The sequence below is a fragment of the Triplophysa rosa genome, linkage group LG16 (assembly GCF_024868665.1).
Source record: "Triplophysa rosa linkage group LG16, Trosa_1v2, whole genome shotgun sequence".
Classification (NCBI taxonomy): Eukaryota; Metazoa; Chordata; class Actinopteri; order Cypriniformes; family Nemacheilidae; genus Triplophysa; species Triplophysa rosa.
The window spans coordinates 13,007,836-13,021,180 of NC_079905.1; the positions used below are offsets into that span (position 1 = coordinate 13,007,836).

Consider the following 13,345-nt stretch of genomic DNA (forward strand, 5'->3'; position numbering starts at 1 on the left):
TGCAGAGAAACCTCTACACATGTTACCTGGTGTGCTTTGTTTTTTATTTGTTTATTTGTTTGACAATAAAATGTTCTATTGTCAATAGCAAAGCCAAAACGGAATCCATTTGGCATTATGAGTGTTTCCATAGAAACATCATTGCCAACTCCACTGACTTGAGCAGCTCATAGAGGAGTCTTGAATTTGTTTTTAATTACAGTAATTTTGAAATGACATGGATACAGTAACTTTATATATATAATTTATGCCTCAGAATACCACTTTCTACTTCAGATTTCCCCTCATTAGATAAAGCCCTGTAATAATACTCCACCTTTTTGCTTCTGTGTAATGCATAGTGTTGAGCGTTAACCTCTTTGTTATAGTCGCCTTGGAAGATGGACTCGTCCACTTCACCTTCAGCCACATATAATGAGAGCAGGGAGAGATGTACTTTACCGGCCATTGACTATGGCTCGGCAGGAGTGTGCCTATTTGCCAGCTTTTTCTCCAGACCTGGCACCTTCTACCTGTTCTACTGATCATTATTATCCGTCTCGTTGGCCTTCAACCAGAAAACCTAATGTACCTTCGTCTGACCAATGGCAAGCAGAGAGACTATTGGCCTATTCAGCATGACCTCATCTCTTCTCTTGTTTCGCATGTCTGCTCCCGCATTCAGATTGAGGTCCCTGACTAGATTCCTATACGCATAATGATATATCACAGCTGGCATTTGCACAATTATTGACTTGTTTGTGCAGAACTTGATAACGATCAAACTTTGTGGTGTGTTAAGCAATATAATGATTGTTTTTCTAAAGAAAACTTCAATATTTAATATGCTCACAGTATGCTTTTCACGATTAAACTATTACGGCATTGTGAATACGTCATATATTATTTTAGAATCACACTTATAGAATAACAGAAGTTGCTTTGTTTGTTTTAATTGTCTGTGTTTCTAAAAAGTAATTTAATATATTGCTAAAATATCCTGCAATTCATCTGCCTCAATTACTACAATTCATATAGAGAAATCAATTATCATAACTGATTCTCATTCGTCTCAATAAACTTCTCAATGCAAATGCTTTTCATAATAACTAAATCTTGTTTTCTAAAGATGTCTTTGTGCGTTCCTCGCCGTCGTGATTTGTTTCTAAAAGGATTACAAGATATATAACATTACCTAGCAAAACATTACCTGTCTCGTGAAGAAATTAAATGAATAAGTTGCTTGAGAATAGCTGTGATGTGCGTATGATGTCACTATTAATAAAGTCTGATCGTCTTTCACATCTCCTTTTATTATATTCCAACTTTAGACCTAACGTTTATTCTTGCAGTGAAACACTTCATTGTTCTGTTTTCTTTTAGTATGAATGAACCATGGAAAGTTCTTGTGGGTATTTCCAGCTTTTGTCCAGCAGTCTGATCTGTTGTCAAACATTGGTCTCTGGATGAATATGTTTCTTTGTTGCTTTATTATACTTCTTGATGTATGTGGTGCAGAAACAGACTGCAACACTGTTCATATAATGAAGGACTGTTTCAGTTCTCTGTTATCATTTGTTTGGCATGGTAGTGATAAAAATCACACTGGATTTGTTTGATTTACTGTTTCCATTGTACTGGGTTTCAAGATGGTCCTCGATGGTTATCACCTGGTCCAGAGGACTATCTTGGATCAAAAGGCTACCAGCTGGTCAAACCAGCTGTTTTTTTTAATGGTAGCTGCTTAAAGCTGCAGCCTGTAACTTTTGCCTCTTTATTGCTGTCTGTTTAAAACCTATAGATTATTGGTACTTGACAATGCCAAAGAAGAATTATTTTTGACGGAACGGTTCCACAAAGAAGCTTTAAAGTGGAAGTTCACCCAAAAATCAACTTCCACCGTCTTCGGAGCACAAATAGATATATTTAGGTGACATCCGAGAGATTTCCAGGCCTCCTCATAGACATCATGGTGTCATTTTTTGCCAAGGTCTAGAAAAGTACTAAAGACGTCGTTAAATTGGTCCATCGCGCATAGTGGCTCAGTTGAATTTTTTTGAAGCGACGAGAATGCTTTGTGCGCGAAAAACCAACCAAAATACCGACTTTAATCGATATATACTCCTCTGTCTTGTCAGTGTATGGCGCGCGTTCACGAGAGCACTTCTTCCCCTTTAACATTCACAGAACCTTTCTGTTTCATAAAAGATAGATTGATGGACTCATACCAGTAGACACCATTATAGTTTCCATTAAAACATAGAATTCCCAGTATAACCATTAAATCCAATATATTTTCTGTTGCGTTTTGGGCAGGTTTCTATAGTTTTTTTTCAGCAGGGGAAAAAGGTTCTTTAGAGTATAAAAGAAGAAAGACATGATTCTTTTAAAAACCTTTGAAGAAACAGTTCGTGGGGAACCAGAAATGGTTCTTCTGTGGCATCGCTATGAAAAACCTTTTAACGCGTGTGCATACTTATTTGTATGTGTGTTGAAGAGAAATGACATCTTAAGAAATAAATGTATTATTATAAGCTTACATTTGTGAATCATCAGGTGTACGGAGATCGTTTTGACACTTGTTTTTTTATGTTCTTGCTCAATAATTAATTTATTATTCATGTTTATTTTTTAACCGAAAAAGTCTTTCTGGCTTTACGTAGTTGCCAAAGCGTGTTCCAAAAATGTGTTTCAGCTGGCTGTTTAGATTAATTTTCTCTCAAGGAAGCACTGGACAGAATCATTTCATTGAAGGGCAGAAGTGACGTCACTATATGTAAACAGAAACGTATAGACTGTGTTTGTTCAATTCATAACACAGATTGAAACACATTTTAGAAATGTACTTTCTAACACAGTATTCTACAGCGTCTTATTTAAATGAGCAAGGTTCAGGCTTTATCTTTACAGGAGACAAAAATAGCCCTCCGGCTCAGTCAGGCACTCACTGTGGTCTTCAGACAGAAGCGATCGGCTGTGTTGTGTCACAGCTTTGAATCAATGCGTTTCATTTTCTGTTGACATAGTGTGAGCGGGCCATGTCAGAGCTGTAGACTTCGCGACCAAAATGCTCGCAAATGCGATCGTTTTTTTATAATGTGCGAGGTAAAATTTCACAGTGTGTAAAACGAATTTTTGCCCAGCCAAAGATTTATTTTAACATTTAATAAAGTAGAGAATGACGCGCTTGTGATTAGTGCAGGAAAGAGCAAGCAGACTTAGTCTCCAAACTAAAGTGTGTGTTTGACTTCATTCGGTGTTGCGTAGACCGAACAGCATAAAAGCATTGCGGGACAGAGCGCTTTAAAACGCTCTCACGGAGCATTGATGTCATATTCCGATTGTTCTGCGCAGCACTTAATGAAGTCGAACAAGTTGGTTTCTGAACTGTCTCTCTGCCTCCATTTTAATCAAAAGCAAGGCCGGAAGTCAGAATCAATGTTTCACGTGGCGCATTCGGAGAATATTTTTACCTGAATTACAACTGGGTGTTAATGTGCTCAAAAACATGTTGCCTTTTCTTCCCTGACAAGTGTTCTGCACATGCAAGCTGACATAAAGGAAAAATTCTATCCAGATTTATTGGGCTCGCAAGTGTTAAAGCGCAAATATGATGTGGTCTATAGCCGACAATTTTAAAAGACAGAGTGACAAGGTCTTTATGAGTACTATAAAAAAGGGTGCGACCAAATTGTAAGTTGGTGCGACCAATTGAGAAAGTGGGTCGCACCAGTGTGACCAGTGGGAAAAATGAGTCTAGGGCCCTGCATGTGTTAATCCAGCAACAGGAAGTCATGAGTGCCACCGCCCTCTCGCTCTGACATATAAAAACACACACATGTTTCTCTCTCTCTCTCTCTCTCTCTCTCTCTCGCAGATACTTTATAAACAGCTGTATTGTGCTCAGATCCAAAGACCTTTCTCATGTTTCTTGTGACTAAGACTAGAACTCTGAAGCGTTACCGCAACATTACCTTTCACGCTGGAATCACACACTCTGACGCACACAACATTTCCCATCAGCCAAACGATTAGGCGATAAACATCTTACACTCTGAATAAACATTTCTCATACAGTGCTCCTCCAGAACCGTTGATGTAATCTCGACGTCGAACCAGTCAACCTTCCATTGTTCAGAGCATCCCTCACACCCACATCCTTAAACAGGATTCTTTTCCTCCTGAGGGAATGTTCAATTTTTCTCCATTTATGAGTCATAGATGGCCCTCGGTATGTTGGCAGGACGACTCATGGGTGTCCGATATCTGCACAGGAGCGGTGAGGCAGGGACGGGGCCCTTTATCTTTCACCCAACCATCTGATTACAGCCATCTTCAGGGAGATGCGTCAGAGACAAATCGAGCGCTGGACCACAGTATGACGTAGAAAACACCACTTCCTCGATTGATCACTCTCGCTGTAGGTGTCGACAAAAGACACTGCACGGAAATGAACTCGGAATAACAAATTCAGCACGAAACAAAACAAAGGTTGTGAACCTTTCACAGCAATATATTTTTTTCTCAAGTCCACATGGGATGTTTGTGAAGGTTTGCACCAAAAACATTGTATTTAGTATTTCCTCACTCTTCTTACTTTTAGAAATACAAAAGCATAATATATTATTTTCTTCCCATTCCTAAAACGTGTTGCTTAGTAAAAGTGATTTTAAACTTGTCTTGTTGCTATTTTTCCGGTAGGCTGCAGCATTTGTAGGTACCGCTTGCTTTATGTCTGATTAGGGGTGTAACGATACACTCAGCTCACGATTCGGTACATATCTCAATGCTGGGTTCACGATACGCAACACATCTCAATATTTTGAACAAAATAAAAAAATGAAACTGAAATTCAAATAACATTTATTTTCAAAATATTAACAATTTCAGTAACTTTTTTTGTTGCACATACAACTTAATAAAGAATTTTAACATTTTAAGGCTAAACTGAACCTTCTGTACTGCAGGTTAGTCACTGAGTGTCAATTTTGAAAGCAAATTTTGATTTAGGTTTAGTCGTAGTCTTTTGACTAAAATGCAATTTAGTTTTAGTCATATTTTAGTCATCCCCATCATTTTAGTTTTAGTCGACAAAATCTACATTATATTTAGTCTACTAAAATCTATCTGGATTAACTCGTTTAAATGGTGTAATTAAATGTTCCATACCAAGATTGAACTGTTTTGACATAATTTACTTTACCTTAGAATTCAATTAAACCTGGTCATTACCTTTATTTTTCAGAAAAGTTGAGTAACTACTGGATATGCATTGTTGTAACAGAGAATATTAGACCATGAACGACATGTAGCAGTTCATTCAGTCTCATTTTGACTCAATTGACTCGTTCGTTCAGTGAAGGGCGTGTTCATTCAGTACATTCAACCAATGAAACGCTCTGACAGAGCTCACGCTCAAGCGCTATTGGCTCGTGTCTCTTTGAAGCTGCGCGGTCTTTGCTTGAGACAGTAATGAATGAGAAAAATCTTTCAAAAAGACATATTACATAAACTGTATTACATTTCTTCAATCATGCAAATCACATACTTGGTTCGATTTTTAGCTTTTATGTCTTTTAATCTTTTAATATACAGTACGACTCACTTCATCGCTTCTCTGGTTTCTGCGCTGGTTTCTTTTGGCTTTTGTTGCACATCACGTTATGCAGCAGCTCACGTTAGTGGATAAACTAACATTGGCATATAAAAACGTTTGTGCTGCCTTTGTTTCGGGGTGACTCGGCAGTCACGCTTCAAGTTTGCTGTGTTTTAACGGCGATTGTGATGGAAATAAGACGCTTTGTAAACCACTTGGAGACACAGATTGTGTCTTGTGCTTCCCCTTCTCACAGAGACTTCTGTGTTCTCTCTCTACCGCGTATGTGAGATAAGCACACGTGACGCGCTGGCGCAGAGTAGGTAGCGTCTTGACCTCTCGACGAATATCGTAAAATATCCCCATCTCTCTTCGATGCGCATCGAGACATTTTTGCTTCGCGAAATATCGTAGTACGAAGTATCGTTACACCCCTATGTCTGATTCTTTCTAGACTCTTATGTTGTCTATGAACCCTGCTGTTATACTCCAATTAAATGTTTCCTTTAGCAGGCCACCTGCCATTACCTGTCAGCGGGAGGTGAGGGATTTGTGCTCTTCGGGACGGAAATTGTAAAGGGCTCTGAGTAAATGATTGATGAACTCAATCCTCACGCAGACAGGAGGCCGTAGGGTATCAGGGAATACGACGCTAAATGTATGCAGATGAGGAAGACTAGGGGGAGGGAGTCTTTCTCACCTCTCTTTGCTGCTTAAATTCTTCATTTTAGCTTCACATTTCCCATGATGCAGTGCATATTCTCAATTTTTTTTGAGTTTCTAACAGGTACAGGTTCGCTTTTAATAAATTGGTTTGCATCAAGCTTGAGGTTAAAATATGTTTCTGGTTCACACTTCTAGTGGCAGCAATTACCAGTAAACGGTCTGTCACTGTTTGCACACGGTTTTACGGTTTAACAAGCAAAAGAAAGCGAGAAGAACCGTTACTTTGCTAAACTTGCCTCCAATATTTTGAATTTAGACTGCAATACCAAGCTCAACCGCTAGATGTCGATACGGTTTCTTTAAATGCGACTAAACTACAGGACCCGTTCAACAAATTGTTTATTTAATAAAAATTTACATACAACAATATTCAACAAATCGTGTATTTAATACAATTATTATACAAAATAATAATATTCAATTATTTTAATATTAAATAATAAATTAATAATAAATTAAAATAATAATAGTCTATATTGTATATTGTGTTTTTGCTGTTTTGTACATTGCCTAATTCTATATTATTGTATATTATTATTATTTTTTTATCATCTGTGTTGTGTCCTGTTGCTGTCTTTCTGTTGCACTGTGGAGCTTCTGTCACTATAACAAATTCCTCGTATGTGGAAACATACTTGGCCAATAAAGCTCATTCTATTCTAATATAAATTAAATAAAATATAAAAAGTTACATTATTAGACACTCGCCAGACCATAAATAATTGAACGCCAGACCATAAATAAACACAGGAGACCGGTGGTTAACTGCAGTCCAGTGGTCTGTATCACAAAGCTGGTTTGGGTTTTTACCCAGGTAAGTTCGCATTTAGTTTGAGCATACTCAAGAGTTTTCGGGCTCAAGAAAGTGGATTGGTTTTGAGTGGGTTTCGTCGCCATGGTAATTTAGGCTACACGGCTAACCTGCTCCGGAGGAGGTGTTATTCTGGGTTAAAGATCGCAAACAAAAACTGGACCAATCAGCTGTGAGAAAGTGACGTATATCTGACGCAGTGAAGCCACTCCCCTCGTATATCTCGCTGATGTTAGAGGGTAAATCTTTTGCTGCTAAGTGTTTTTTTTGTATTGTATATTTGCATTTATTGAGTATAATTCAAAACAGTTGATAATGAATATTTATTAATTAATATTAAACATAGCATTTAAATTAATATAACTATATTCGTATAAAAGCAAACTTAAGTATATAAAGCATTTTAAAGTAATGAAGTATACATATTATCTTTTGATCTTAGTGTAAACCTATATAAATGATTTAAATTCAGTTGATTCTGTGTTGATATAGTCAGTAGGTGCCTTCTCAAACTTTCACTGCAGCAGTGTTTATTCCTGCCTTGTAAATGTGTTTCAATTCATGACATTTTTTCATAATGATCTCGTCATCTTCAACAGAAAAGTGAATTGCGCTGATACTCGCGAGATGTCAGTCAAATTGATGATGCTTTCCATGTTCTGTGTGATTTGCTGTTAGCCGCATGTGTCACACTTTCAGGTGCACGCGCCTCACAAACTCTGGATCAACCCGGAGTTGACAGAGAAAGTTTATACCAAGCGTTGTGCTACAGCTGACCCTGATCTAAACCAGGTTGGGTTTGTCTGGTTTTGTCAACTCAGAACTTACTCTGCAACTCAGTGTTTGTTCACCTCGCTTCATGAGATAGGCCACAGGTGCGCGCATGTCCAATGAAACAGTCTATACAATAAGTGTCTTCTTACAAACCAGTAGGAGCATTTAGTTTATTATTAGCTAGGGCTGTTCAGCGATTAATTGTGATTAATTGCATCCAGAATATGTGAAAAAGAAGTCTGTGTTTACATAATATATGTCTGTACACTGTGCATATTTATTTTGTATTTACTTTGTATAAACACATACACATACATGTATGTAGGAAATATTTGCATGTATACATTTATATATAATTTAAATTATATATAAACATTTATTCCTTTTTATATTTTTATAAAATATATACATGTATGTGTATGTGTTTATAAATACAAAATAAATATGCACAGTGTACAGACATATATTATGTAAACACAAACTTCTTTTTCACATTATCTTGATGCGATTCATCACGATTAATCGTCGTACAGCCCAATTATTAGCCAAAATAGAAATAGATTAACATAACATTTTAAACGACATTATGATATGTTTAGCCCAAAAGTTTAGTGTCATTTACTCAATCATTATTAATATTTATTAACTTATCAGATATATTGAATGTTGTAACTCAAAATCCAAAACTAATCAAAACTGTTTAGTTTTGCAAATAATTTGCAAAAAAAGGACTCTTGGAACTTTATTAACCAATCTTTTGAGGTTTTACCCTGATGCTTTTGAATAGTATTGGCGTTCCCTTCTATGCTTATTAGCTGTTTTTCTTTACTATTTGTTCCAAGTATAAATATATTGCTATATTTGGTTTTGTCGTGCAAAAATAAGTTGACAATTATATTTGTTTCGTTGAGATCACAAGAAACATTTCAGTCAACTTCATTGACCCCACTGACACTAAACGAGTGTGGTGTGAATAAACAATTATGGTAATTCGTGGTAGATTCTTTGAGGTCTCTGACTTGCATTCAACATTTTTGTACTAAACAATACCTTATTTGTCTCCTTCCAGATTACAACACTGATCAATCACAAGGACAAGCTCAAAAAGACGGAGAAGACCTTACGAGCCATCCAGAGAGTGGGGCAGGCGGTCAGTGTGGCAGTTAGCCGCTTTGTGGCCGTGGGTGAAGCCATCGCTGCAGAGAACGAAGACCTCAAGGATGAGATGGGACTGGCTTGCTTTGAGGCCAGGAGAGCAGGTCAGTCTGTCACTACTCAGCTAGAAGAGTAATGACAGAGGAGCTTTCGGTGTACAGTTACCAGGCAACCAGCAACAGGAAATTGGGATCTGGGTTAAACATAGTGTAACTTGTCTATATATCGGACAACAATGACAAGAGTGCCTGACAGGACTGTACACCATTCACAAGTGAATTTAAATAGCAGAAGTCAGTCAGATTTGAATTTAAGGAACTATAGAATTAAAAATGAATAAAAGATATTCTGATATTTTAAAGAATATATTTTATATTTCATTATTTAAAAACATCTCATCATATACACCCAAATAAATAGACCATTACTTGCAATATTTTCCCCCAAAATTTTTAAATGGGGGCCAGATTTTCTTTTTATGCCCCAAATAGTCTCCCGTGCGTGCTGTAAGAGCTTTTCAACTAATATCGCAATAATATAATTGATATGCATGGTTTGAAGTAATATAATGTGCAATTTCATACATTTAGTCTCTATAATCTGTTTAGATTGAGTCCATTACATCTATATACTGTAGATGCAGCTGTGTTGAAAGGCTCGAAAGCCAAATGCTTAATTTCCTAACCCACATGTCGTCTTGTGTGATCTTTGTGCTTGCTTGCGTGTATTTCTGTGAAAGGAAGAGTGGTGCAGTTGGTCTCCTATTGTGTAAGCTCTCTATGCCCCATCTGTCTCTAAAGGGTTTGCCTAAAAATACCCCAAAAATGTGAGTTTCCATATCTCTCTCCTGAAGAAGTGTCGCTGCGCTCGCTCTTAGAATATCCAACACAAGCCTGAAGAGGTTTGATCTGCCCCGACTGTTTTCAAGATGTTGACTAAGTCAAGCAGCTGGTTTTATAAAGTAAATGAGATGAAAATTGTAAGTTTTCTTGTTAAAACTACATTTGTAACTACATTTAAAGCAATGTTCTATTGAAGCTCGTTGTTTCCTAAATCCTTGGAGAATAATTTATGCCATTAAATATACCTCAGCCTACCGTAGTACAACAATATTACCAATGTAATGATATTTAGTGATACACGGGTAAAATTGAGAGACTCTGAGTTTGTTTAGCAGTAAACAACCACAGTGTCAGTCAAATCCTACTATCTAGCACTCGAAGTGATTTGCGGTTTAAATTTGTCCCTCCTGTCTGAAATAATAGGAGCTGTGTTCTGTATCTATATATACAGATAGTTGGTGGTCTCCCCTCCCTCCCATACCTCCCAGGGCAGAAGATCAGCAACAACACTGGAATTAGACTGACTTCAAGTTAGTTGTCAGACTTCCCACAGTGTCTGAATGCTCACCCACGCATTTAATCCTCTTGATTATTACACAAGGTGTCCATGTGTGACAGACAACAGTTTAACACATTAAAGCAGGTGGGAAAACATAACTGAGACTCTTTCTTTTGTTCACCTGTGTAGGATAACGAAACTTGTTTAGCTTATACTGTATATAAGAACTGTGCTCATCGCCTGAATGAGATGAAAGAGCTTTTTGTTGAAAAGGGGAAGCTCCGATCTGACAAATGACCCATGACTGTGTGCAACCGAAGTGGACCTCCGCTTCTTTAAATGCAGATTCTTTTGAAAGATGTTGAGATTACATTACTGTGATCTGCTTTTATCTTTGCAGTAGATGGAAGGATAGAGGTGGGTGTGTTCTGAGAATGAGTCTGTAGGGTTTTAATGCATATTAAACCTATGGGAGCTTTTGACCTTGTGGAAAATAAGCATAGAATAAACGCTTTTAAAGGACTCCCACTAGTTTATTCGATTTCTTTACCATCAATATGAATTATACTGTATGTGCATCACAGGAAAATACTGTAATTTTATTTTTTTCATGAATCAACAAATGTGATTTTCAAATGTGTCTTTTTGTGTACTAACAAATAAGATTAAACATCTTTAAAATTAAATTAATAAAAACCTTGTGTAATAACATAAATAAGATTTAACATCTTTAGGATTAAATTAATAATAAAAACCTTTTTATGACTTTTTTATTACACCTTTTGCTGATAATGCATATGTTCTCTTCATTTTGCCGCTCAGGGACAGCATGGCCTTATGTAGACTGATAAAACCACTCTTTTTGAGATGGTCTATTCTATAGTACTTCATCTCTGAACTATAGTATTTCAGAATAATGAACAGATGCATTCCAGCACAATGTTTTCTAAGGCCGTCGGTGCAGCGGTCTCTGGGTTTTGACCTCTATGCAAGCTGAACGCCTCAGGCTGAGTCTCTTTAAAGCAGAAAGGTCTGAAAGGAGCTGCCTGGAAATGCCAGTCGTTCAGTAGAGCCGCAGGCCCTTCTCTTGTGCTGCTCAAGAAATGTAGCTATAAGCTTCCTCAAAGACTTCCCTTCAAAGCTCAGAGGTATAGAACACTAGAAACATTTTATTCTGGCTGTTGCTAAAATCCTACAAAGCTGGTAATGTGTCTAGGCTGTACAGTGTTGAACAAAATTCTGAATTTAAGATTTGGGTCCTTTTCAGTTAGAGTTGGAAGCTGAATTGAATTTGCACGCCCCACAGGATGCTGAATTGGAGCGACAAGAATAAGAATTTCCTGAATTGCAATTTAAAGGAACAATCAAACAAAAAAGCTGCCTCATTAGTCTGTCACAACAAAACAGCACTGATTTTGACATATTATCCCTATTTATTTATGAATATGCAAAAACATTCTTTCTGAAATTGCATATTTCTATAAAATTAGTTTTGATAAAGCCATCCAGACATAGCCATCATAGCACCAAAAACTAACTTTTCATAAATAAATAAATATTTTCATAAAAACGAAACCCATGAGAACATGTTGATTTTTGGTAGATCATTTTGAAAAAGCAAGTACCTGTATACGTCCCCTATAATCCGTAAAATGAGAAGTATTTGAATTTTTTTTATATAAAAAAGTTTTAAAGGTGCTGAATTACACTTTTAAATCACATTGCTGGTTCAAATTCAAGAATTGAGTTCAATTTAAAAGGCATTCACAGACTCATTCTAAGTGACCCACAGCCCTGCATGGCCATTGTGCCCATGAATATGGATAAGAGTGCACATATTGGCAAAGTAATTATAGCCCCGATGCAATGTTCTGCACAAGACATCTTGATTGTTAAAACAACTGGCAAAGACTGTCGAATACAATCAGAACAGTGTCTTCAGAAGGCCAAATCTGTCTAAACATTGAACTGAGCTGTTTCCCTTCAGAAATTATTTTCATCTGTGTGTCCGTCATAACAGTGCTTTTATTGAGACACATGACAAGAAACTGATCTCATCAAGGGTTCCAAGCACGTTCCAACTGGGACACACCAGCCCCACAAAAATAAGCCAACATATTGCATCTGTGTCAGACTGTGGCTGTGTTTGTTATATGGAAGCCTATTGAAAGGAGTGAGATATGTTTAGATATTTCCAAAAGTTGATTACTTTGTTATTATTGAAATGATGTGCTGTGACTTTTTGAACTGCAACTTAATGCCAGTGCTTCTGTTCAGATCAAAAGTCAAATCCGTCTTGAATCTTTTTAGTTTTATAGTACGGGTCACACAATGCAAATATAATGCCAAACAAAGTGTACAATATTGTCTGTAGCCGTGCCAGTTTTTGCTGAATATGTTGTGAACTAGATGACATTCAATATGTAGTGGTGATTGGAGGAGAAAACAAATCATCAGTTTTGCAAACCGTATGTATATGTCTTACTGCAACATGCCTGTCACACAGTTTATTTCAGTTGTTGAGTTAGAATGTGTCATGTCATGTTCTGACGCTTGCATCATTACTATGGCAACCGATACACCAGACATTAATCATGCTGTCTGAACAAAACTACTCAGAATTCATTACAAAGTGACAGTGCAAGCAGTCAGTCCTGAAGATCGGATTTGAAAACCAAATCGGATTTGTGTGCAGTGTAAACAAAGCCTTAATGCACACTGATGTGCATCTTATTGTAATTTAATTATTGACAGCCGTGTCAGTTTTATTAATGCATGTTGATGTGAGAGGAAATTTCTTATGAGCAAATCAATGCACATTTTTCAAGTTTTTACTATACTGATATCTTCGATGTAAATATTTGGTGGTTTCTATGCGTGGTCTCTGTTAAAGTTTTTAAAGCATTTTTTAATGCTTTCAGTAGTCAGAATTCAGTCACTTCCGACGGACAAATGTCATGTCC

The 13,345-nt window shown here is 37.0% G+C and overlaps 1 protein-coding gene across 3 annotated transcripts in view; it reads left to right on the forward strand.

Moving 5' to 3' along the window:
- The window catches only part of ctnnal1 (catenin (cadherin-associated protein), alpha-like 1), a 63,082-nt gene that overhangs the window by 19,257 nt on the left and 30,480 nt on the right, over positions 1 to 13,345 (forward strand). For 2 of the 3 annotated variants that reach the window (XM_057354050.1, XM_057354051.1), the window contains exon 2: positions 8,956 to 9,145. The exons of the other annotated variant lie outside the window; for it this stretch is intronic. In XM_057354050.1, coding sequence (XP_057210033.1) covers positions 8,956 to 9,145 — 190 coding nt within the window. The remainder of the gene's footprint in view (positions 1 to 8,955; positions 9,146 to 13,345) is intronic. 3 annotated transcript variants of the gene reach the window in all.